This window comes from Salvelinus fontinalis, chromosome 13 (genome assembly GCF_029448725.1).
Source record: "Salvelinus fontinalis isolate EN_2023a chromosome 13, ASM2944872v1, whole genome shotgun sequence".
In the NCBI taxonomy this organism is placed as follows: domain Eukaryota; kingdom Metazoa; phylum Chordata; class Actinopteri; order Salmoniformes; family Salmonidae; genus Salvelinus; species Salvelinus fontinalis.
In genome coordinates, this window is record NC_074677.1 from 42,514,498 (window position 1) to 42,542,041 (window position 27,544).

At 41.7% G+C, this 27,544-nt stretch overlaps 1 protein-coding gene across 1 annotated transcript in view; it reads right to left on the reverse strand.

Annotated features, from left to right (window-relative positions):
• Positions 1-27,544, reverse strand: part of LOC129868728 (carotenoid-cleaving dioxygenase, mitochondrial-like) — a 79,000-nt gene that overhangs the window by 20,307 nt on the left and 31,149 nt on the right. Inside the window, exons 6-9 of the mRNA XM_055942936.1 lie at positions 20,250-20,378; positions 19,521-19,681; positions 10,484-10,651; positions 2,388-2,525 (exon numbers count right to left, since the gene is read on the reverse strand). Of these exons, the coding sequence (XP_055798911.1) occupies positions 2,388-2,525; positions 10,484-10,651; positions 19,521-19,681; positions 20,250-20,378 (596 nt within the window). The remainder of the gene's footprint in view (positions 1-2,387; positions 2,526-10,483; positions 10,652-19,520; positions 19,682-20,249; positions 20,379-27,544) is intronic.

The following is a 27,544-nucleotide window of genomic DNA, read 5'->3' on the forward strand; positions in this document are numbered from 1 at the left end:
GTGAATGACCAGCAGAGAGCTGGGACCAAAGTAACAAAGCCTACCATCAGTAACACACTACGCCGCCAGAGCCTCAAATCCTGCAGTGCCAGACGTGTCCCCCTGCTTAAGCCAGTACATGTCCAGGCCCGTCTGAAGTTTGCTAGAGAGCATTTGGATGATACAGAAGAAGATTGGGAGAATGTCATATGGTCAGATGAAACCAAAATATAACTTTTTGGTAAAAACTCAACTCGTCGTGTTTGGAGGACAAAGAATGCTGAGTTGCATCCAAAGAACACCATACCTAGTGTGAAGCATGGGGGTGGAAACATCATGCTTTGGGGCTGTTTTTCTGCAAAGGTACCAGGACGACTGATCCGTGTATAGGACAGAATGAATGGGGCCATGTATCGTGAGATTTTTAGTGAAAACCTCCTTCCATCAGCAAGGGCATTGAATATGAAACGTGGCTGGGTCTTTCAGCATGACAATGATCCCAAACACACCGCCCGGGCAACGAAGGAGTGGCTTCGTAAGAAGCATTTCAAGGTCCTGGAGTGGCCTAGCCAGTCTCCAGATCTCAACCCCATAGATAATCTTGAGGGAGTTGAAAGTCTGTGTTGCCCAGCAACAGCCCCAAAACATCCCTGCTCTAGAGGAGATCTGCTTGGACGAATGGGCCAAAATACCAGCAACAGTGTGTGAAAACCTTGTGAAGACTTACAGAAAACGTTTGACCTCTGTCATTGCCAACAAAGGGTATATAACAAAGTATTGAGAAACTTTTGTTATTGACCAAATACTTATTTTCCACCATAATTTGCAAATAAATTCATTAAAAATCCTACAATGTGATTTTCTGGATTTTTTATTCTCATTTTGTCTGTCATAGTTGAAGTGTACCTATGATGAAAATTACAGGCCTGTCTCATCTTTTTAAGTGGGAGACCTTGCACAATTGGTGGTTAACTAAATACTTTTTTACCCCACTGTATACTGTATATTAATACTAATTTGTAGGTCAATTACTGTATGTTATAGATACGTATATAGTACTTGGAATAAGTCCAAACGCTCAACTGTAATGTTGGGAACAACTATCATGTTGCAAGAAAGAAACTGTTGTCAACAACCAGACTTGGCAGCAAAATTCACAAAAGGAATGTGTTTTGTCTCAACAGACCTTTTTCCCACTGAAACTCTAACACGTTCAAAAGCAAACACTGAAACAATATTTTGAATGTAGAATGTGTGGAATGATCAGTGTCACGTTCCTGACCTATTTCTGTTAGTTTGTTGTATGTGTTAGTTGGTCAGGACGTGAGTTTGGGTGGGCATTCTATGTTTTCTGTTTCTATGTTGGTTTAGGGTTGCCTGGTATGGCTCTTAATTAGAGGCAGGTGTTTGGCGTTCTTCTAATTGAGAGTCATATTTAGGTATGTTGTTTCACAGTGTTCGTTGTGGGTGGTTGTCTCCTGTGTCAGTGTTTGTCGCACCATACGGAACTGTTCGGTTTGTTCTTGTACATCGTCATTTTGTGTAGTCTATTTTCCTGTTCGTGCGTTCTTCGTGTTTTATGTAAGTTCCATGTCCAGGTCTGTCTATTCCGTTTTGTTATTTTGTTATTCATTCAAGTGTATTTCGTTTCGTTTTTTCCGTCTTGTTAATTTAAATTATGTATTCACAACCCGCTGCGCCTTGGTCGAATCACTACTCCTCCTTTTCGGTTGAAGAGGAGGAGGACTACCACAGAGGTGATCTAAATAACACTAATGTCATGTTGTGATGTCATTAAAAATGTTATAAAGGATATATTGTAACTTGGAAAGTGTACCTAATACATATATGAAGTGTCCATACTATGAGTTGTGCATGTAATATGAAACATTATGAGTATTTTGGTTGAGATAGATGTGATTTGAGAAGCTATAAGAGATAATTGTTTTACGTAACTTTGCACAGTGCATAATCACCTACATGATTAATTTAATTCGGTAACAATTAAACATAGTTAGTTAATTAGATAAATAACAGACTTCAGATTCATGTTAAAGTCAAGTCACGACAATACACCTATATACATATACAGGTTTTGTGCGCACCCGGGGAGCTGTTGTTTTGGGGGGTTAAGTGACTTGCTCAAGATTACAACGGCAGGCAATGGCATCTAGGATTTAATACCAGCAAGCCGCCGGATGCCAACTCACTTCCCGTCAGATTTTTCCCGTTGGACAAGGATTCGAACTGGGAATCCCCGGTTGCTGGCTTGCCAGAATAGCCATATCTTTCTCACACACACAAAAGATCACAGTTTACAGAAACATGCATAGTTCTAACACACCTAACTTTGACTAACAACAACACATACAGTATAGATAACAGAAACGTGCACATTTCCGGCATACCTTATCTTTGGCTGTTTTGAAAGAAGTGGCAGAGCTGGCGGGACGTGTGTTGAGGTTCACACCTGTCGGTGTGTCGTCGGTCACATTGAGGGGCAGAACAAAGCGGCGGGGAAAAGCTTTGTACATGGTGTTGTAGACCTGAGGTACAAATACAGCGCACGTGAACATCAAATCTTATTTGTCACATGAGCCGAATACAACAGGTGTCAACCTTACTATGAAATTCTTACTTACAAGCCCTTAACCAACAATGCAATTTTAAGACAATAAGAGCTGAGAAAATATTGAATAAATAAACTAAAGTTAAAAAAGTAAAACAATAAAATAACGATAACGACGCTATCACATTTACATAATAATTCAGACCCTTTACTCAGTACTTTGTTGAAGCACCTATGGCAGCGATTACAGCCTCAAGTGTTCTTGGGTATGACGTTCAAGCTTGGCACACCTGTATTTGGGGAGTTTCTCCCATTCTTCTCTGCAGATCCTCTCAAGCTCTGTCAGGTTGGATGGAGGGAGTCGCTACAGAGCTAATTTCAGGTTCGATCGGGTTCAAGTACGGGCTCTGGCTGGGCCACTCAAGGACATTAAGAGACTTGTCCCGAAGCCACTCCTGCGTTGACTTGGCTGTGTGCTTTGGGTTGTTGTCTTGTTGGATGGTGAACCTTCACCCCAGTCTGAGGTCCTGCATGCTCTGGAGCAGGCTTTCATCAAGAATCTCTCTGTACTTTGCTCCATTCATCTTTCACTCGATCCTGACTAGTCTCCAAGTCCTTGCCGCTGGAACACATCTCCACAGCATGATGCTGCCACCACCATGCTTCACCATAGGGATGGTGACAGGTTATCTCCAGACGTGACTCTTGGCATTCAGGACAAAAAGTTAAAATTTTGTTTCATCAGACCAGATAAATTTGTTTCCTGTGGTCTGAAAGTCTTTAGGTGCCTTTTGGAAAAATCCAAGCAGGCTGTCATGTGCCTTTTACTGAGAAGTGGCTTCAGCCTTGCCACTCTAACATAAAGACCAGAATGGTGGAGTGCTGGAGAGATGGTTTTCCCATGTCCACAGAGGAAACCTGGAGCTCTTTCAGAGTCACCATCGTGTTCTTGGTCACCTCCCTCACCAATGCCCTTCTCCCCTGATTGCTCAGTTTGGCAGGGCGGCCAGCTCTAGGAAGAGTCTTGGTGGTTCCAAACTTCCTACATTTAAGAATGACTGTGTTCTTCAATGCTGCAGACATTTTTTTGTACCCTTCCCCAGATCGGTGCCTCGACACAATCCTGTCTTGGAGCTCTACGGACAACTCCTTCGACCTCATGGCTTGGTTTTTGCTCTGACATGCACTGTCAACTTTGGGGCCTTATATAGACAGGTGTGTGCCTTTCCAAATCATGTCCAATCAATTGAATTTACCACTGGTAGACTCCAATCAAGTTTTAGAAACATCATGGATGATCAATGGAATGATCAGCTCAATTTCGAGTCTCCTAGCAAATGGTCTGAATTCTTATGTAAATAAGGTATTCTATTTTATTTGAATACATTTTCAAAAATGTCAAAGAACTTGTTTTCACTTTGTCATTATGAGGTATTGTCTGTAGATTGACGAGGAAATATTTGTATTTCATCTATTTTAGAATAAGGCTGTAACAAAATGTGGAAAAATTCAGGGGTCTGAATACTTTCCGAATGCACTGTACATGTAGGTAGCCATTTGATTAACTGATCAGAAGTCTTATGGCTTGGAGGTAGAAGGTGTTAAGGAGCCTTTTGTACCTAGACTTGGTGATCCAGTACGTCTTGCCATGCGTTAGCACAGAGAACAGTCTATGACTTGGGCGGCTGAAGACTTTGACAAGTTTTTGGGTGTTCCTCAGACACTAGTATAGAGGTCCTGGATGGCAGGAAGCTTGGCCCAAGTGATGTACTGAGCCTTATGCACTGCCCTCTGGAGCACCTTACGGTCAGATGCCGAGCAGATGCCCTACCAGACGGTGATGCAAATGGTCTAGGGAACTCTTGCCAAATCTATTTATGCTCCTGAGGGGGAATAGGTGTTGTCGTTCAAGACTGTCTTGGTGTGTTTGGACCATGATAGTTTGTAGGTGATGTGGACACCAAGGAACTTGAAACTCTCTGCCCACTCGGCCCTCCCTTTCCTGTTGTCCACGATCAGCTCCTTTGTCTTGCTCACATTGAGGGAGAGATTGTTTTCCTGAAACTATACTGCCAGGTCTCTGACCTCCTTCCTATAGGCTGTCTCATCGTTGTTGGTGATCAGGCCTACCACTGTTGTGTCATCAACTACTTCCTGATGGTGTTGGAGTCGTGCTTAGCAATGCAATTGTGGAAGAACAGGAAGGGACTAAGCACACACCCCTGAGAGGCCCCTGTGATGAGGATCAGCGTGGCATATGTGTTGTTGACTAACCTTACCACCTGGGAGCACCATCAGGAAGTCCAGCATCCAGTTGCAGTGGGAGATGTTTTGTCCTAGAGTCTTTAGCTTAGTGATGAGCTTTGTGGTAACTATAGTGTTGTAAGCTGAGCTGTAGTCAATTAACAGATTCTCACATTCAGTACCAGTCAAAAGTTTGGACACACCTACTCACTCCAGAATTGTTTTAATCTTTACTATTTTCTATATTGTATAATAATGTTGAAGACATGAACTATGAAGTAACACATAGAATCATGTAGTAATGAAAAAAGTGATTTATTTAAGTTTGAGATTTTTCTAAGTATTTGCCTTGATGACAGCTTTGCACCCTCTTGGCATTCTCTCAACCAGCTTCACCTGCAATGCTTTTCCAACAGTCTTGGAGTTCCTACATATGCTGAGCACGTGTTGGCTTCTTTTCCTTCACTCTGTGGTCCAACTCATCCAAAACCATCACAATTGGGTTGAGGTCGGGTGATTGTGAAGGCCAGGTCATCTGACGCAGCACTCCATCACTCTCCTTCTTGGTCAAATAGGCCTTACACAGCCTGGAGGTGTGTTATTTCATAGTTTTGATGTCTTCACTATTATTCTACAATGTAAAAAAATGTAAAAATAAAGAAAAACCCTTGAATGAGTAGGTGTGTCTTAACTTTTGACTGTAGGTGTTCCTTTTGTCCAATTGGGAAAGGGCAGTGTGGAGTGCAATTGAGATGGTGTCTTCTGTGGATCTGTTTGCATCTGTGGATCTGTTGCCAATTGTAGTGGGTCTAGGGATTCTGGGATAATGGTGTTGACATGAACCATGACCAGCCTTTCAAAGCACTTCATGGCTACAGACTTGAGTCCTATGGGGTGCTAGTCATTTAGGCAGGTTACCTTGGCGTTCTTGGGCACAGGGACTATGGTGGTCATCTTGAAGCATGTCCGTAGGTATTCCAGACTTGGTCAGGGAGAGGTGAAAAATGTCAGTGAAGACACTTGCCAGTTGATACGTGCATGCTCCGAGTACACGTCCTGGTAATCCGTCTGGCCATTGGCCTTGTGAATGTTGACCTGTCTAAAGGTCTTACTCATATCAGCTATAGAGAGCGTGTTCACACAGTGATCCGGACCAGCTGGTGCTCTAATATGTGCTTCAGTTAATGCTTGCCTCGAACGCGATCATAAAAGGCATTTAGCTCATCTGGTAGGCACTGTGCAGCTCGCTTTGTAGTCCGTAATAGTTTGCAAGTGCTGCCTTATCCGACGAGCATAGTGTCGTAGGATTCAATAATATTCCTGCATTGACGCTTTGCCTGTTTGATGGGTCGTCTGAGGGCATAGCAGGATTTCTTATATGCCTACGGATTAATGTCCCACTCCTAGAAAGCGGCAGCTCTAGCAGCATCCCAATGTCATAGCATAAATGGTATTTTATTAGGATCCCCATTAGCTGTTGCGAAAGCAGCAGCTACTATTCCAGGGTTCCACACAAAATATGAAACATGACATCATACACAACATTAATAGACAAGAATAGATCAAGGACAAAACGATATCAATTTTTTAAAAAAGGCACACGTAGACTACAAATCAATTTACACAAATTATCTAGGTCAAATAGGGGAGAGGCATTGTGCAGTGAGGTGTTGCTTTATTCGTTTTTTTAAACCAGGTATGTTCATTTGAGCAATATGAGATGGAAAGGAATTCCATTTAATAATGCTCTATATAGTACTGTATGCTTTCTTGAATTTGTTCAGGATTTGGGTACTGTGAAAAGACCCTTGGTGGTATGTCTGGCGGGGTAAGTGTGTTTGTCAGAGCGGTGTTTCTCATAAAAAGAAGAAGTGATGCAGTCAGTCTCTCCTCAACTCTTAGCCAAGAGAGACTGGCATGCATAGTATTTATATCAGCCCTCTGATTAGAACGAAGAGCAAGACGTGCCAATATGTTCTGTGCCAGCTGCAGCTTAACTAGGTCTTTCCTTTAAGCACTTAACCACATGACTGGACAATATTCAAGATAAGACAAAACTAGAGCCTGCAGCACTTGCTTTTTGGAGTGCGGTGTCAAAAAAGCAGAGCATATTGTAATTACAGACAGACCTCTCCCCATCTTTACAACTATTGAATCTACAGTTGAAGTCAGAAGTTTACATACACTTTAGCCAAATACATTTAAACTCAGGTTTTCACAATTCCTGACATTTAATCCTAGTAACAATTCCCTGTCCTAGGTCATTTAGGATCACCACTTTATTTTAAGAATGTGAAGTCAGAATAACAGTAGAGAGAATTATTTATTTCTGATTTTATTTCTTTCATCACATTCCCAGTGGGTCAAAAGTTTCCATACACTCAATTAGTATTTGGTAGCATTGCCTTTAAATTGTTTAACTTTGGTCAAAACATTTTTGGGAGTCTTCCACAAGCTTCCCACAATAAGTCCCACAATGAATGTTGGCCCATTCCTCCTGACAGAGCTGGTGTAACTGAGTCAGATTTGCAGGCCTCTTTGCTCGCACAAGCTTTTTCAGTTCTGCCCACAAATTTCTATGGGATTGAGGTCAGGGCTTTGTGATGGGCCACTCCAATACCTTGACTTTGTTGTCCTTAAGTCATTTTGCCACAACTTTGGAAGTATGATTGGGGTCATTGTCCATTTGGAAGACCCATTTGCGACCAAGCTTTAACTTCCTGACTGATGTCTTGAGATGTTGCTTCAATAAATCCACAATTTTGCTTCCTCATCATGCTATCTTTTTTTGTGAAGTGCACCAGTCGCTCCTGCAGCAAAGCACCCCCACGACATGATGCTGCCACCACTGTGCTTCACGGATGGGATGGTGTTCTTTGGCTTGCAAGCCTCCCCCTTTTTCCTCCAAACATAAAGATGGTCATTATGGCCAAACAGTTCTATTTTTGTTTCATCAGACCAGAGGACATTTCTCCAAAAAGTACGATCTTGTCCCCATGTGCAGTTGCAAACTGTAGTCTGGCTTTTTCACAAATGTTTTGGAGCAGTGGCTTCTTCCTCGCTGAGCTATTATGCTATCAGAAGCTTCTAAAGCCATGACATATTTTTCTTGAATTTTCCAAGCTGTTTAAAGGCACAGTCAACTTAGTGTATGTAAACTTCTGACCTACTGGAATTGTGATACAGTGAACTATAAGTGAAGTACTCTGTCTGTTAACAAGTGTTGGAATAATTACTTGTGTCATGCACAAAGCAGATGTCCTAACCAACTTGCCAAAACTATAGTTTGTTAACAAGAAATTTGTGGAGTGGTTGAAAAACGAGTTTTAAAACTTCTCTAGGGTAGGGGGCAGCATTCTGGAATTTTGGATGAAAAGCGTGCCCAAATTAAACTGCCTGCTTCTCGGGCCCAGAAGATATGATATGCAGAGAACTGGTAGATTTGGATAGAAAACACTCAAAGTTTCCAAAACTGTAAAAATAGTGTCTGAGTATGACAGAACTGATTTGGCAGGCGAAAACCTGAGAAAAATCTATTCGGGAAGTAGTTTTTCTTTTGTTTTTGTAGTTTTCTATTCAATGCCATTACAGTATCCATTGACTTAGGACTCAAATTGCAGTTCCTATGCCTTTCACTAGATGTCAACAGTCTTTAGAAATTGTTTCAGGCTTGTATTCTGAAAAATGAGGAAGTAAGAGCAGTCTGAATGAGTGGACCCTAAAGTGTCACAGAGCTTTTTCATGCGCGCGACCGAGAGAGTGCCTTTCTTGTTTACCTTTTAAATTGACAACGTTATTGTCCGGTTGAAATATTATCGACTATTTAGGCTAAACATAAGCTAAGGATCGAATATAAACATTGTTTGACATGTTTCTATGAATTTTACGGATACAATTTGGATTTTTTGTCTGCCTGTTTTGACTGCGTTTGAGCCTGTGGATTACTGAAGAAAACGCGAACAAAACAGAGGTTTTTGGATATAAAGAGACTTTATCGAACAAAAGGAACATTTATTGTGTAAATGAATGTCTGCTGAGTGCAACCATATGGAGATCATCAAAGGTAAGGGATTAATTTTTAATCTCTATTTCTGACTTGTGTAACTCTTCTACTTGGCTGGTTACTGTTTGTAATGATTTGTCTGCTGGGCTATGTTCTCAAATAATCGCAAGGTATGCTTTCGCCGTAAATCATTTTTTTAAATGTGACACCGTGGTTGGATTCACAAGAAGTCCATCTTTAAACCTATGTAAAATATGTTTTTATTTCTGAATTTTTATAATGTGTATTTCTGTATTTGAATTTGGCGCCCAGCAGTTTCACTGGCTGTTGAAGAGGTGGGATGCTAACGTCTCACGTACCCAAGAGAGGTTAATGACTCCAACCTAAGTGTATGTAAACTTCCGACTTCAACTGCATATGTTTTGACCATGACTGTTCACAATGTAAGTTAACCCTAAGTAATTTAGTCTCCTCAACTTGCTCAACAGCCACACAATTCATTACCAGATTCAGCGTAGGTCTAGAACTCAGGGAATATTTGACCAAATACAATTATCTTAGTTTTAGAATTGTTCAGGACCAGTTTATTACTGGCCCCCCATTCCAAATCATACTGCAACTCTTGTTAAGGGTTACATTGACTTCATTAGCTGTGGTTGCTGTTTGTTTTAGTTTATTGTCCTGCTGAAAGGTGAATTCATCTCCCTGTGTCTGGTGGAAAGCACACTGAACCAGGTTTTATTCTATTATTTTGCCTGTGCTTAGCGTCATTTCATGTATTTTTAATCCTGAAATACTACCCAGTCCACAACAATTTCAAGCATACCCATTACATGATGCAGCCACCACTTACAAATATGGGAGTGGTACTCAGTAAAGTGTTGCATTGGATTTGCCCCGCACATAACACTTTGTATTATTGCCAAAAAGTATTACTTTAGTACCTTGTCGCAAACAGGATGCATGTTTTGGAATATCTGTTATTCTTTACAGGCTTCCTTTTATTAACTCTGTCAATTAGGTTAGTGTTGTGGAGTAACTACAATGTTGTTCATCCCTCCTCAGTTTTCTTCTATCAAAGCCATTAAACTCTGTAACTGTTTTAAAGTCTTCATTGGCCTCACATTGAAATCCCTGAGCAATTATGTTCTTCTCCGGCAACTGAGTTAGGAAGGACGCCTGTATCTTTGTAGTGACTGGTTGTATTGATACACCATCCAAAGTGTAAATAATAACTTCACTATGTTCAAAGGGATATTCAATGTCTGCTTTTGTCATCTACTAATAGGTGCCCTTCATTGCAAGATGTTGCAAAACCTCCCTTGTCTCTGTGTTTGAAATGCACTGCTCGACTTTGGGACTTACAGAGATGAGGTAGTCATTAAAAAAACATGTTAAACACTTCTGTTGCACACCACGTTCATGCATCTTATTATGTGACTTGTTAAGCAAATTTCTACTCCCTAACTTATTTAGGCTTGCCATAACAAAGGGGTTGAATACTTATTGACTCGACATTTCAGCTTTTCATTTTTAATTAATTTGTTAAAAATTCAATAAACATAATTCCACTTTGACGTTATGAGGTATTGTGTGTAGGCCAGTGACAAACATTTTAATGTAGTCCATTTTAAATTCAGGCTGTAACACAACAACATGTGGAAAAGGCACTGTGTTTCCATGCTGACCTGATCGAGAGCCTCCCCTGACTTGCGTAGGTTCTGGATGAGGTAGTTGTTAAGGGCCACTCCGTTGTCAGAGCAACACATGTCCAGCATCAGGAAGCCGTCCTCCTCATAAGCATTGATCTGGTGGAACACTGACAGCGCCTTGGTGTGGAACTTTACAGAGTTGGTCTAGAGGAGACAGAAGAGAGAGGGACAAACAGCTAAAGTAAACGTTACTTCACTGAGTTGATCTATAGGAGATAGAGTGTAGGATACATTTTACATAAAATTAACAGATCATTTACTGGTCATCAAGCAATTTAGTAAGTAGCTTAGTTACTAGCTGTATCACTGGTGAACATGACTGCTATACGTGCTACTTTGCTGATAGATTAAACAAATTGTGATACAGTATCATCAACTCAGCAAAAAAAGAAACGTCCTCTCACTGTCAACTGCATTTATTTTCAGCAAACTTAACGTGTACATATTTCCATGAACATAACAAGATTCAACAACTGAGACATGAACTGAACAAGTTCCACAGACATGTGGTGGTTACAACCAGGTACAACCCCAAAGCCGTAAACACAGGCACCCTCATAGATATCATCCTAACCAACTTGCCCTCTAAATTCACCTCTGCTGTTTTCAATCAAGATCTCAGCGATCACTGCCTCATTGCCTGCATCCGTAATGGGTCAGCGGTCAAACGACCTCCACTCATCACTATCAAACGCTCCCTGAAACACTTCAGCGAGCAGGCCTTTCTAAATCGACCTGGCCCGGGTATCCTGGAAGGATATTGACAATATCCCGTCAGTAGAGGATGCCTGGTTATTCTTTAAAAATGCTTTCCTCACCATCTTAAATAAGCATGCCCCATTCAAGAAATTTAGAACCAGGAACAGATACAGCCCTTGGTTCTCTCCAGACCTGACTGCCCTTAACCAACACAAAAACATCCTGTGGCGTTCTGCATTAGCATCGAACAGCCCCCGTGAAATGCAACTTTTCAGGGAAGTTGGAAACCAATATACACAGGCAGTTAGAAAAGCCAAGGCTAGCTTTTTCAAGCAGAAATTTGCATCCTGCACACAAACTCAAAAAAGTTCTGAGACATTGTAAAGTCCATGGAGAATAAGAGCGCCTCCTCCCAGCTGCCCACTGCACTGAAGATAGGAAACTTTGTCACCACTGATAAATCCACTATAATTGAGAATTTCAATAAGCATTTTTCTACGGCTGGCCATGCTTTCCACCTGGTTACCCCTACCCCGGTCCTAAGCACTGCACCCCCCACAGCAACTCGCCCAAGCCTTCCCCATTTCTCTTTCTCCCAAATCCAGTCAGCTGATGTTCTGAAAGAGCTGCAAAATCTGGACCCTTACAAATCAGCCGGGCTAGACAATCTGGACCCTTTCTTTCTAAAATTATCTGCCGAAATTGTTGCAACCCCTATTACTAGTCTGTTTAACCTCTCTTTCATGTCATCTGAGATTCCCAAAGATTGGAAAGCAGCTGCGGTCATCCCCCTCTTCAAAGGTGGAGACACTCTAGACCCAAACTGCTACAGACCTATATCTATCCTGCCCTGCCTTTCTAAGGTCTTCGAAAGCCAAGTTATCAAACAGATCACCGACCATTTCGAATCCCACCGTACATTCTCCACTATGTACTCTGGTTTCAGAGCTGGTCATGGGTGCACCTCAGCCATGCTCAAGGTCCTAAACGATATCTTAACCGCCATCGATAAGAAACAATTCTGTGCAGCCGTATTCATTGACCTGGCCAAGGCTTTCGACTCTGTCAATCACCACATCCTCATCGGCAGACTCAACAGCCTTCGTTTCTCAAATGATTGCATTGCCTGGTTCACCAACTACTTCTCCGACAAAGTTTAGTGTGTCAAATCTGAGGGCCTGTTGTCCGGGCCTCTGGAAGTCTCTATGGGGGTGACACAGGGTTCAATTCTTGGGTCGACTCTCTTCTCTGTATACATCAATGATGTTGCTCTTGCTGCTGGTGAGTCTCTGATCCACCTCTACGCAGACGACTGTTACGTTCCCCAGTTTCTGTGTTGTGGTTTGTATTTGAGTGTGTGTGTTTCAGGAGATAGCTTCCTGAGTACTCCCCAACCAGCTGATTGGTCGACTCAATTTTTTATTTTTTTATTTTACCGTTATTTTACCAGGTAAGTTGACTGAGAACACGTTCTCATTTGCAGCAACGACCTGGGGAATAGTTACAGGGGAGAGGAGGGGGATGAATGAGCCAATTGTAAACTGGGGATTATTAGGTGACCATGATGGTTTGAGGGCCAGATTGGGAATTTAGCCAGGACACCGGGGTTAACACCCCTACTCTTACGATAAGTGCCATGGGATCTTTAATGACCTCAGAGAGTCAGGACACCCGTTTAACGTCCCATCCGAAAGACGGCACCCTACACAGGGCAGTGTCCCCAATCACTGCCCTGGGGCATTGGGTTATATATTTTTTTTTAGACCAGAGGAAAGAGTGCCTCCTACTGGCCCTCCAACGCCACTTCCAGCAGCATCTGGTCTCCCATCCAGGGCCTGACCAGGACCAACCCTGCTTAGCTTCAGAAGCAAGCCAGCAGTGGTATGCAGGGTGGTATGCTGCTGGCAATGGCTAATTGATGATTGGAGCTGACCCCGCCCCCTTGTCAAGATACAGCTGTTTCTAATCACCATTGCCACCTGAAGCTATAAAAGCCAGTGTTCTGTTCTGTTCTGTGAGCGAGAGAGATCATTGTAGGTTGACATTGAATGTTATATAGAGCATTTCTGAGAGAGGTTTATGGCTGAGGGGTTAAAGCATATTGGTCGTGAGTATGTACTATGTTAGTTGTTGTTGGTAGCAGCTTTGCTATGTTCTGTGTTTGTTGTTCTTTAGTGACCTGAGTTAGTTTTCTCAGTTTTGTTGTGACGTGGAATGTTTGTTTTGTTCCCAGGGGGAAAGGAGAAGGCACTTTGGGAGTGCTTAGGCAAGAGGCCCGCGGGCATACATATACCCGTAGTATATTCATTGTCTAGGCACACTAGGTAAGACCTGGGCGGACCACCCCCTGTATTTTGGTTAGGGCACCAGGTGGTGGTAAGTTAAGTGGGTAGGCAGGTTAGATAGGAGAGGGGGAAGCTTTGATATTTACTTTCTTTGCTTTGGTTCCGTCCAGCCCCTTTTCCCCATATTACCGTGTAGAAAATAAATCCTAGTTAGCGGTAAATTCTGCCTTTTGTCATCCTTTCTTGTACCTACCCACCCATACCTCTGTTGCTTCACGGGGAGTTGATTTGCAGCAGGGTGTTGCGTTCCCTCTTCTTAGAGGCGTGCGTAACAACGACACCATTCTGTATACTTCTGGCCCTTCTTTGGACACTGTGTTTTATGGCTGCAGGCCGGTGTCGGGATCAATATGACAACAGCCAGTCCAAGTGCATCGCGCCAAATTCAAAATATATTTTTTTGAAATATTTAACTTTCACACAGTAACAAGTCCAATACAGCAAATGAAAGATAAACATCTTGTGAATCCAGCCGACATGTCCGATTTTTAAGATGTTTTACAGCGAAAACACCACTTATATTTATGTTAGCTCACCACCAAATACAAAAAAGCACAGACATTTTTCACAGCACAGGTGACTTGCACTAAACCAACCAAACTAACCAAGAAACAACTTCATCAGATGACAGTCTGTTAACATGTAATACAATAAATCTATGTTTTGTTCGAAAAATGTGCATATTTGAGGTATAAATCATAGTTTTACATTGCAGCTACAATCGGAAATAGCACCGAAGCAGCCAGAACAATTACAGAGACCAAATTGAAATACCTAAATACTCATCATATAACATTTATGAAAAATACATGGTGTACAGCAAATGAAAGACAAACATCTTGTGAATTCAGCCAATATTTCCGATTCTTTAAGTGTTTTACAGCAAACACAATATAGCATTATATTGGCTTAATACAATAGCCAACCACACAGCTACATTGATTCAAGGCAACAGTAGCGATAGTGACAAAACCAGCAAAAGATATTAATTATTTCACTAACCTTCATAAACTTCATCAGATGACAGTCCTATAACATCATATTACACAATACATATATGGTTTGTTCGAAAATGTGCATATTTAGAGCCGAAATCCGTGGTTATACATTGTGAAAACCTAGCAAATATTTTCCAGAATCTCCGGATATATTTCTGACACTCACCTATTCTGACCAAATAACTAATCATAAACGTTACTAAAAAATACTTGTACAGCAAATGATAGATACACTAGTTCTTAATGCAATCGCCGTGTTAGAATTCTAAAAATAATTTTAGTACGACATGCAGCTTACGTTATAGCGAGACAGCACCAAAAATCAAGGCGGAAAACGCAACACATTTTCGACAAATAGGAAATAACATCATAAATGGGTCCTACTTTTGTTGAGCTTCCATCAGAATCTTGTACAAGTGGTCCTTTGTCCAGAACAATCGTTGTTTGGATTTAGAATGTCCTTTTTCCCTCTCGAATTAGCAAGCAAACTTGCCAAGTGGTGCGAAGCTGTCCATCGTCAACAAACGCAGAGAACGGAACAAGCCAAAACTCCCGAAAAAATTTCAATAATCTGATTAAACTATATTGAACAAACATACTTTACGATATTGTCACATTTATCAAATAAAATCAAAGCCGGAGATATTAGCCGTCTATAACAAAAGCTTTTCAGAAGCCAATGCGGAAGTCCTTTCCGCGTCTTCCTGAACAAATTAAATTGGGGTCCTGTCATTCCAAGCTCTCTCTTTTGACCATAGAAAGAGATTGAGACCCCATTTCACCTCACAGCCTATTGACATCTAGTGGAAGGCGTATGAAGTGCATGTATACTACAGATTTTTCACCTTCTGACAGGAAGTTTGCTGCAAAATTAGTTCTGTTTTACTCACAGATATAATTCAAACGGTTTTAGAAACTTGAGTGTTTTCTATCCAATAGTAATAATAATATGCATATTGTACGAGCAAGAATTGAGTACGAGGCCGTTTGAAATGGGCACCTTTTATCCAAGCTACTCAATACTGCCCCTGCAGCCATAAGAAGTTAACAACCCTCCAGACGAGCTTCAATACCATACAACTCTCCATCCGTGGCCTCCAACTGCTCTTAAATACTAGTAAAACTAAATGCATGCTCTTCAACCGATCGCTGCCTGCACCTTCCCGCCCGTCCAGAATCACTACTCTGGACGCTTCTGACTTAGAATATGTGTACAACTACAAATACCTAGGTGTCTGGTTAGACTGTAAACTCTCCTTACAGACTCATATTAAACATCTCCAATCCAAAGTTAAATCTAGAATTGGCTTCCTATTTTGCAACAAAGCATCCTTCACCCATGCTGCCAAACATATCGGTAAGACTGACCATCTTACCGATGTCATTTACAAAATAGCCTCCAACACCCTACTCAACAAATTGGATGCAGTCTATCACAGTGCCATTCGTTTTGTCACCAAAGCCCCATATACTACCCACCACTGCGACCTGTACGCTCTCGTTGGCTGGCCCTCACTTGATACTCGTCCTCAAATCCACTGGCTCCTGGTCATCTACAAGACCCTGCTAGGTAAAGTCCCGCTTTATCTCTGCTCGCTGGTCACTATAGCAGCACCCACCCATAGCACGCGTTCCAGCAGGTATATCTCACTGGTCATCCCCAAAGCCAATTCCTCCTTTGGCCGCCTCACCTTCCAGTTCTCTGCTGACATTGCCTGGAACAAACTACAAAAATCTCTGAAACTGGAAACACTTCTCCCTCACTAGCTTTAAGCACCAGCTGTCAGAGCAGCTCACAGATCACTGCACCTGCACATAGCCCATCTATAAATAGCCCAAACAACTACCTCTTCCCCTACTGTATTTATTTATATTGCTCCTTTGCACTCAAGTATTTCTACTTTACACACTCATCTACTTTCAAATCTACCTTTCCAGTGTTTTAATTGCTATATTGTATTTACTTCGCCACCATGGCCTATTTATTGCCTTTACCTCCCTTATCTTACCTCATTTGCTCACATTGTATATAGATTTAATTTTCTACTGTATTAATGACTGTATGTTTGTTTTACTCCATGTGTAACTCTGTGTTATGTGTCAAACTGCTTTGCTTTATCTTGGCCAGGTCGCAGTTGTAAATGAGAACTTGTTCTCAACTTGCCTACCTGGTTAAATAAAGGTGAAATAAATAAATATGTGACTAACATAAATGGAATAATGTGTCCCTGAACTAAGGGGGTGTCAAATCAAAAGTTACAGTCAGTATCTGGTTTTGCCACATGCTGCATTAAGTGCTGCAGTGCATCTCCTCCTCATGGACTGCACCATATTTGCCAGTTCTTGCTGTGAGATGTTACCCCACTTTTCCACCTAGGCACCTGCAAGTTCCCGGACATTTCTGGGGGGAATGGCCCTAGCTCTCAACCTCCGATCAAACGGGTCCCAAAAGTGCTCAATGGGATTGAGATCCGGGCTCTTCGCAGGACATGGCAGAACACTGACATGCACAAATTGAGCATTACGGCTGGTGGCATTGTCATGCTGGAGGGCCATGTCAGGACGAGCCTGCAGGAAGGGTACAACATGAGGGAGGAGGATGTCTTCTCTGTAACGCACAGCGTTGAGATTGCCTGCAATGACAACAAGCTCAGTCCGATGATGCTGTGACACAGCCTCCCAGACCATGACGGACCATCCACCTCCAAAACGATCCCGCTCCAGGGTACAGGCCTCGGTGTAACGCTCATTCCTTCTACGATAAACGTGAATCCGACCATCAGCCCTGGTGAGACAAAACCACGACTCCTCAGTGAAGAGCATGTATGAGCATGTATGTACAGATCCTGTGCAAGTGTTGTTACACGTGGTCTGCCACTGCGAGGACAATCAGCTGTTCGTCCTGTCACCCTGTAGCGCTGTCTTAGGCGTCTCACAGTACGGACATTGCAATTTATTTCCCTGGCCACATCTGCAGTCCTCAGGCCTCCTTGCAGCATGCCTAAGGCACGTTCATGCAGATGAGCAGGGCATCTTTCTTTTGGTGTTTTTCAGAGTCAGTAGAAAGGCCTCTTTAGTGTCCCAAGTTTTCATAACTGTGACCTTAATTGCCTACTATCAGTAAGCTGTTAGTGTCATGACGATCGTTCCACAGGTGCATGTTCATTAATTGCTTATGGTTCATTGAACAAGCATGGGAAACAGTGCTTAAATCCTTTACAATGAAGACCTGTGAAGTTATTTCGATTTTTACGAATTATCTTTGAAAGACAGGGTCCTGAAAAAGGGATATTTCTTTTTTTGCAGAGTTTAGATAAGCACTTTTCGCAATTCAATAGCTCAGACACGAGACGTATGTGGCAGGGTCTACAGACAATCACGGACTACAAATGGAAAAACAGCCACTTCGCAGACACCGACATCTTGCTTCCGGACAAGCTAAACACCTTCTTCGCCCGCTTTAAGGATAACACAGTGCCACCGATGCAGCCCGCTACCAAGGACTGTGGGCTCTCCTTCTCCGTGGCCGACGCGAGTAAGACATTTAAGCGTGTTAGCCTTCAGAAGGGTCCTCAGAGCATGCGCAGACGAGCTGGCTGGAATGTTTAAGGACATATTCAATCTCTCCCTATCCCAGTCTACTGTCCCCATATGCTTCAGATGTCCACCATTGTTCCTGTACGCAAGAAAGCAAAGGTAACATAACTAAATGACCATCGCCAAGTAGCACTCACTAATGCCATCATGAAGTGCTTTGAGTGACTAGTCAAGGCCCATATCACCTCTACCTTACCTGACACCCTAGACCCAGTCAATTTGCTTACTGACCCAATAGATCCACAGACGATGCAATCGCCATCGCGCTGCGCACTGCCCTATTCCGTCTGGAGAAGAGGAATACCTATGTAAGAATGCTGTTCATTGACTATAGCTCAGCATTCAACACCAAAGTACCCTCCAAGCTCATCATTAAGCTTGAGGCCCTGGGTCTGAACCCCGCCCCGTGCAACTGAGTCCTGGACTTCCTGACGGGCCGCCCCTGTGGTGGTGAAGGTAGGAAAAAACACTGATACTCAACACTGGGGCCCCACAAGGATGCGTGCCCAGCCCCCTCGTGTACTCCCTGTCCACCCATGACTGCCTGGCCACGCACACCTCCAACTCAATCATCAAGTTTGCAGATAACACAACAGCAGTAGGCCTGATTACCAACAATGACGAGACAGCCTACAGGGAGGAGGTGAGGGCCCTGGGAGTGTGGTGTCAGGAAAACAACCTCTCGCTCAACGTCAACAAAACAAAGGAGCTGATTGTGGACTTCAGGAAACAGCAGCGGGAGCACCCCCTATCCACATCAAAGGGACTGCACTGGAGAAGGTGGAAAGCTTCAAGTGAAAATACAGATACTAATTTTAGAAAGTAGAATCTAAACTTGATATAGGGTACTGTGGGTGGGGTCACAGTAATTAAAAGAAGAGTGATACTGAAAAAAGCTAAGCAGAGCATGCCCTGAGCTTGTGGGTAGGCAGTACTGGAGTAAACTTGGAGCGGGAGAGAATGCCAACATTTTTTTTCAAATGACCGACTCCACACTTGACCACATACTCTGGCATTCAATTTCAGCCCTGCTTTAGGCTATTAAAGAACTGTAAATTAATAATCATTTCAATGGGTGGAATCAGTGAATGAATGGGTGCAACAACCTTTGCACGGTCTGACAAGCTGCATAACGAATGAGGCCTAATTAGACAAAGTAAAATTAAGTACACGAAACGAGATGAGTCATTCCATTTTTTTTGTTTACTAAGACGTTCAAATTAGATACTAAGACTTTCAAACAAGATAATTCCAAGAGACTACGTTTTTATATATATTTTTGTCTTAGGCTTCAGAGCTTCTGTAATAGAACCATATGAGTTATTTATTTGTATTATGAAAGCCTTTAAAAGCATTGTCCTGTCCACCTCTCACCTGTCCTGTGTGTTTGTCAACCAGGTGGAAGACCGTATCTTGCTTGGGGTCCCAGTAGAACCCCTCACAGATGCTCTCCCCCCTCTTCTTGGCTTTGATGATCTTCAGCGGGTCCATTTTGATAGGCTGCTCTATGAATACCACATAGTTCTCTGACATGGCTACAGGAAGAAGGGAAGAGACATGTGAAATACATTGTTTTCATTGGGGATGGGGTCGATTTGAATGAATGGTTTTTCATTTTTTCTATTCAAATCACTTCCTGAATTGACTTTCATTTATACATTGTTTTGCTACAGAAAGAGAGGAAGAGATACATATACCTGTAAATACACCCCACCCATTTTCACAATGATTGTCATTGCTAAAATAGCATTATGTAGTGACATTGTGAGATTATGTGTACATGAGTATAAGGAGGGTTAAGGGCAGAGGAACCTCCCTTTCTGGCTTTCAGTCAAGTTAAAATGAGACTTGGAAGTTTGACACTTAAGTCAGGGTACATTTAGTTCCTTACGGATATGATAGAGACGTACAGTGACAATATCTAAGGGAAGTCATGGAATGTATTCCTGATGGCGCCATATTCCTTATATAGTGCGCTACTTCTGACCAGCCCTGATCAAAATAAGTGTACTATAAATGGAAAAGGGTGCTATTTGGAACACAACATGGTTATGTTTTGGCTCTTATTGCATAGGTATTGCATGAAGTGTTTGATAAGTTTACCGAAGCTGTGGAAGTAGGACGGCCTGGTCTTGTCTACAGGGACAATAGAGCACAGCACTTTGGCCCCCTCCAGGGTTTCCTCAGGGTTGTTCTTCATAGGGGGCACTTTGATTATGTTATACAAGGCACCTAAAATGACAGGGACACAGTTAGTACACAACCTCTCACAGTGTTGTAATACTGTGTCACAACACTGGTGTGTATACAAGAAATTATCATCTAAACTTACAGGAACACTGTTTCTACACAACCTGTCACCCTGTGATATTGTGTCAGAGCCACATAAAACACACACTTGTATATAAACAAGAAATAGTTGCATATAAATATAATTAATTTATTGTATATAAGTATCTCACAGAGATTACCGTGAATAATATGTTGTCGGAAATGAACAACCAGTGTGTGCTCATTGCTCAACACAGATAACGCCAATGTTGTCTGAGGTTTTCAGCTTGGTATGTTTGAGGAGGATAATTACCCCCTCACCCATCTGAGCTCATAGACATAAATAAAACTCCTATAATATCTCTTACTGGTTTAAATCAGCACTATTACTTATGTCTTGAGTCACACTCGGGAGGTTTAAGATGCAGTAATAGACAGACTTATACTGTATATTACAATACTGCCTCACCATTTTATGCCTCCTGCACCATACCAGTGTCTACATTTTTGAAAATAGTAATCAAAAAATGGACCTATGTTGTCAAAGTTAAGAAGTGGTGAAGTGCCCCGTTAAGTGAACTTGATGAAAAACCAATCAGGACTATACAGTGCTATCATTTTGATCGTATATGCTCCTAAATATTTTGGTGTCCTACCTGGAATTTTAATTTGGGAGCAAATATTATAATAATCACACAACATTTAGTAGGTCCCCTACCAAAATTAATTTGTTGCGGCAACCTTCCCGCAAGTTTGTGGCAAATTTGCTGCACACTAAATAGTGTGCCACAAAATGTTGCCAGAAGTTTGCAAACTTTTGCCACTAGTGGTAAATCTGTGGCAAAGCTTTGGCAACAATAATGTTTATTGCCACTAGTGGCAAAACGTTCGCCAGAGTTTATTTCTGACATTCAAATAGAATCTTGAAAGATTTGCTTATGTTGCAAACCTGTCGCAACAACATTTATTGCCTCTAGTTGAAAACAGTGTACCAGAAGCCGTGATTAGGAAAGACGTGGAGGGAGGTTGAGATGGCTGGAGCAGAAGTGTTTTTTTTTTATGCTGAAAGTGCGTCAAGTACAGTTAATGAGAAAGATGAGTGGACAACTGTGATCCAAAAATGAAAAAAAATTGGGGAAATGAGTCAGATGAATTGTTGCTTGTTTGAGTATGTTTTTTGGATAAGGATGTACATTTGGGAAACCCTTTTGAAGTCACAAAGATGGTAAAGGCGGCACTGATAAAAGTGGAATAAGCAGGAGTGGTTCAGTATGGTGTTGATATTGTGTGTATCTAAAGAGCAAAAAGAGTGAGTGTGCATTGTGGCTTACAAAATTATTCGATGCATGAAGTGGACAGCTTTGATTTTCGGAGCAGGGCACCGGTAAAAAGTGTTATCTCTGGCGCGTCCTTTGGATATTGATAATCAATATCTTAGGCAAAAAAATCCTAGTGTAGTTAATGCACGTTGCTTAACCCTTACAGGTCATGGGAAAATCTGTATTATTTATGAAGAGTATCTACCAGCCTATGTAAAGCTGGGAAATGTAGTTGAAGTCGGACGTTTACATACACCTTAGCCAAATACAGTCGTGGCCAAACGTTTTGAGAATGACACAAATATTAATTTCCACAAAGTTTGCTGCTCAGTGTCTTTAGATATTTTTGTCAGATGTTACTATGGAATACTGAAGTATAATTACAAGCTTTTCATAAGTGTCAAAGGCTTTTATTGACAATTACATAAAGTTGATGCAAAGAATCAATATTTGCAGTGTTGACCCTTCTTTTTCAAGACCTCTGCAATCCGCCCTGGCATGCTGTCAATTAACTTCTGGGCCACATCCTGACTGATGGCAGCCCATTCTTGCAGAATCAATGCTTGGAGTTTGTCAGAATTTGTAGGTTTTTGTTTGTCCACCCGCCACTTGAAGATTGACCACAAGTTCTCAATGGGATTAAGGTCTGGGGAGTTTCCTGGCCATTGACCCAAAAATATTGATGTTTTGTTCCCTGAGCCACTTAGTTCACTTTTGCCTTATGGCAAGGTGCTCCATCATGCTGGAAAAGGCATTGTTTGTCATCAAACTGTTCCTGGATGGTTGGGAGAAGTTGCTCTTGGAGGATGTGTTGGTACCATTCTGTATTCATGGTTGTGTTCTTAGGCAAAATTATGAGTGAGCCCACTCCCTTGGCTGAGAAGCGACACCACACATGAATGGTCTCAGGATGCTTTACTGTTGGCATGACACAGGACTGATGGTAGTGCTTACCTTGTCTTCTCCGGACAAGCTTTTTTCCGGATGCCCCAAACAATCGGAAAGGGGATTCATCAGAGAAAATGACTTTACCACAGTCCTCAGCAGTGGTAGTCACTTTGGACTTTGGAGTCCAATCCCTGTACCTTTTGCAGAATATCAGTCTGTCCCTGATGCTTTTCCTGGAGAGAAGTGGCTTCTTTGCTGCCCTTCTTGACACCAGGGCATCCCCCAAAAGTCTTCGCCTCACTTCACCTCTGTACTGGTGGTGCCCCAATCCCGCAGCTGAATCAACTTTAGGAGACGGTCCTGGTGCTTGCTGAACTTTCTTGGACACCCTGAAGCCTGCTTCACAACAATTGAACCGCTCTCCTTGAAGTTCTTGATGATCCGATAAATGGTTGATTTAGGTGCAATCTTAATGGCAGCAATATCCTTGCTTGTGAATCCCTTTTTGTGCAATGATGCAATGATGACGGCACGTGTTTCCTTGCTGGTAACCATGTTTGACAGAGAAAGAACAATGATTCCAAGCACCACACTCCTTTTGAAGATTCCAGTCTGTTATTTGAACACAATCAGCATGACAGAGTGATCTCCAGCCTTGTCCTCGTCAACACTCACACCTGTGTTAAAGAGAAAATCACTGACATGATGTCAGCTGGTCCTTTTGTGGCCATGCTGAAATGCAGTGGAAATGTTTTTTGGGGACTCAGTTCATTTGCATGGCAAGGAGGGACTTTGGAATTAATTGAAATTCATCTGATCACTCTTCATAACATGATGGCAAATTGCCATCATACAAATTGAGGCAGCAGACTTTGTGAAAAATAATATTTGTCATTCTCAAAACTTTTGGCCACGACTGTACATTTCAACTCAGTTTTTCACAATTCCTGACATTTAATCCTAGTAAATATTCACTGTCTTAGGTCAGTTAGGATCACCAATTTATTTTAAGAATGTGAAATGTCAGAATGGGAGAATTATTTATTTTAACTTTTATTTATTTTATGAAATCCCCAGTGGGTCAGAAGTTTATATACACTCAGTTAGAATTTGGTGGCATTGCCTTTAAATTGTTTACCTTGGGTAAAACGTTTTGGGTAGCCTTCCAAAAGCTTCCCACTGTAAGTTGGGTGAATTTTGGCCCATTACTCCTGACAGAGCAGGTGTAACTGAGTCAGGTTTGTAGGCATCCTTGCTCGCACACGCTTTTTCAGTTCGATCTACACAATTTATATGGGATTGAGGTCAGGGCTTTGTGATGGCCACTCCAATACCTTGACTTCGTTGTCCTTAAGCCATTTTGCCACAACTTTGGAAGTATGCTTGGGGTCATTGTCCATTTGGAAGACCCATTTGCGACCAAGCTTTAACTTCCTGACTGATGTCTTGAGATGTTGCTTCACGATATCCACATAATTTTGCTTCCTCATCATGCCATCTATTTTGTGAAGTGCACCAGTCCCTCACGCATCAAATCACCCCCACAACATGATGCTGCCACCCCTGTGCTTCACGGTTGGGATGGTGTTCTTCGGCTTGCAAGCATCCCCTTTTTTCCTCCAAACATTACATTTACATTTACATTTAAGTCATTTAGCAGACGCTCTTATCCAGAGCGACTTACAAATTGGAAAGTTCATACATATTCATCCTGGTCCCCCCGTGGGAATTGAACCCTGGTCCCCCCGTGGGAATTGAACCCACAACCCTGGCGTTGCAAGCGCCATGCTCTACCAACTGAGCCACACGGGACCACGTGGTCAATGGTCATTATGGACAAACAGTTCTATTTTTGTTTCATCAGACCAGAGGACATTTCTTTAAAAAGTAGGATATTTGTCCCCATGTGCAGTTGCCAACCGTAGTCTTACTTTTTTATGGTGGTTTAGGAGCAGTGGCTTCTTCCTTGCTGAGGCCTTTCAGGTTATGTCGATATAGGACTCATTTTACAGTGGATATAGATACTTTTGTACATGTTTCCTCCAGCATCTTCACAAAGTCCTTTGCTGTTGTTCTGGGATTGATTTTTACTTTTTGCACCAAAGTACATTCATCTCTTGGAGACAGAACGCGTCTCTTTCCTGAGTGGTGTGACGGTTGTGTGGTACCATGGTGTTTATACTTGTGTACTATTGTTTGTACAGATACACGTGGTACCTCCAGGCCTTTGGAAATTGCTCCCATGAATGAACCAGTCTTGTGGAGGTCTACAATTTATCTTCTGATGTCTTGGCTGATTTCTTTAGACTTTCCCATGATGTCAAGCAAAGAGGCACTGAGTTTGAAGGTAGGCCTTGAAATACATCCACAGGTACACCTCCAATTGATTCAAATGATGTCAATTAGCCTATCAGAAGCTTCTAAAAATATGACATAATTTTCTGGAATTTTCCAAGCTGTTTAAAGGCACAGTCAACTTAGTGTATGTAAACTTCTGACCCACTGGAATGTGATACAGTGAATTATAAGTGAAATAATCTGTCAGTAAACAATTGTGAGAAAAATTACTTGTGTCATGCACAAAGTAGATGTCCTAACCGACTTGCCAAATTTATAGTTTGATAATAACAAGAAATATGTGGAGTGGTTGAAAAACACGTTTTAATGACTCCAACCTAAGTGTATGTAAACTTCCAACTTTCCCTGTATAAAATACCTCGTGAGAGCGTTTGTGGGAAACCATAAAACATTACACATTTTGATGTCATATGTGGCAGAGTCTCACAAGCATTAAAAATATGGTGGGAACACGTGGATTTGAGCAAGTTTGATGTCATTAATATTTGTGGATATGTATGTAAATGTTAAGTTGTCTATTGTTAATGTCAAAGAATATTTTTGTTTGTTAAAAAAAAAAAAAGAATAAAATTACAAAAAAGTAAATATCTGCTTTCCTAAAGAGTAATCAGGACTTTGTTAATTTGTTAATGGCTTGGCTTTGTTCATTTTTGTATTTCTAACACAAGCAATTGTACAGTGATCACTGACATCATTACAGAATATCCCAGTCGATGTGTATTTGTGAGGTGAATTAGCTAGAAGAATGTCCATTAGCATAGATTTCTTTAGGTGCTCTGGGATTCGGTCTTGTCGGCGCATTAATTAATTTTGCAAGATTCAGAGAGTCAAGCGGTTCTTTAAAAGAGTCTGATACAGATGTAAATCTCCTAAAATAAGGAATTCCGAGTCATTTAGCTTATACAGGTGTAACGGATGTGAAATGGCTAGCTAGTTAGCGGGTACGCGCTAGTAGCATTTCAATCAGTTACGTCACTTGCTCTGAGACTTTAAGTAGGCTTGCCCCTTGCTCTGCAAGGGCCGCGGCCTTTGTGGAGCGATGGGTAACGATGCTTCGTGGGCGACCGTTGTCGATGTGTGCAGAGGGTCCCTGGTTCGCGCCCGTGTCGGTGCGAGGGGACGACGTAAAGTTTATACTGTTACACAGGACATCAGAAAGATAATGAAGTGCGTCTCCCAAAGTCAAGGGCGGTCTGTACCAGCTGACTAGTGTGATGTGGGAGTCTTTATATACGTTCACTTTAACCGCAAGCAATTAAAAATGTTTGGCTTTGGTAATCGAGATAATTTCAGAGGTATTAAACTTGGATTCCATATAAATTGCACACCCTCCTCCTTTACTCATCCGATCCGTTTTAAAAACGGTGAACCCATCAATAGATATTGAGTTATTTGACAAAGATTTCTTTAGCCAAGTTTATGATGAAACCATTATGTCTGCATTTGTCATATTGTCCCGTTTTCTAATCATGTCTATTTTTGGAAATAGACATCTGACATTAACATTTAAGAGGCCAAAACCTGCTTTATTTTTTAAATAAAAGGGAGTCGGTAGCGATTGCATGGTATCTACCGTCTCAGGGTTTGGTCACACATTACCAGAGATCAACAGTAAAAGCATAGCAATACAACTCAGTTGCCCAATGCGTGAGGACTTGGTGGAGCCCGCACCATTGGCAATAAAACGAGCTGAATCTTTCAGGACAGAAAAAATGTAATTCAAGAGTTTGAAAGTATGCCATCAAGTGTAGTCCCACTTGCGTTTCAGAGTGTAACAAATGCAATTGCAGAGAGAGACAAATATCCTGGTGGTATGGACAAGATGGTCCAATTGGACTGTTTGCAAATTGTAGGGCATAAGACAGATAATTCACTCACCTGTTGATCATTCAGCCCATGTAATCCAATTGCTTTAATTTTACCTTTATTAAACTAGGCAAGTCAGTTAAAAACTTCTAATGGCTGCAATCCGGGATCGATATGACAACAGCCAGTGAAAGTGCAGGATGCCAAATTCAAACAACAGAAATCTCATAATTAAAATTCCTTAAACATACATGTATCTTATACCATTTTAAAGGTATTTTTGTTGTTAATCCCACCAACGTGTCCGATTTCAAATATGCTTTACTGCGAAAGCACCACAAACGATTGTTAGGTCACCAACAAGCCACAGAATAAGCACAGCCATTTTTCCAGCCAAAGATAGCAGTCACAAAAAGCACAAATAGAGATAAAATGAATCACTAACCTTTGACGATCTTCATCAGATGACACTCATAAGACTTCATGTTACACAATACATGTATGTTTTGTTTGATAAAGTTCATATTTATGTAAAAAAATCTGAGTTTACCATGGCGCGTTACTTTCACTAGTTCCAAAAACATCCAGTGATTTTGCATAGCCACATCTATTCAACAGAAATACTCATCATAAATGTAGATGATAATACAAGTTATACACATGGAATTATAGATGTACCTTTCCTTAATGCAACCGATGTGTCAGATTTAAAAAAAACTTCACGGAAAAAGCAAACCATGCAATAATCTGTGACGG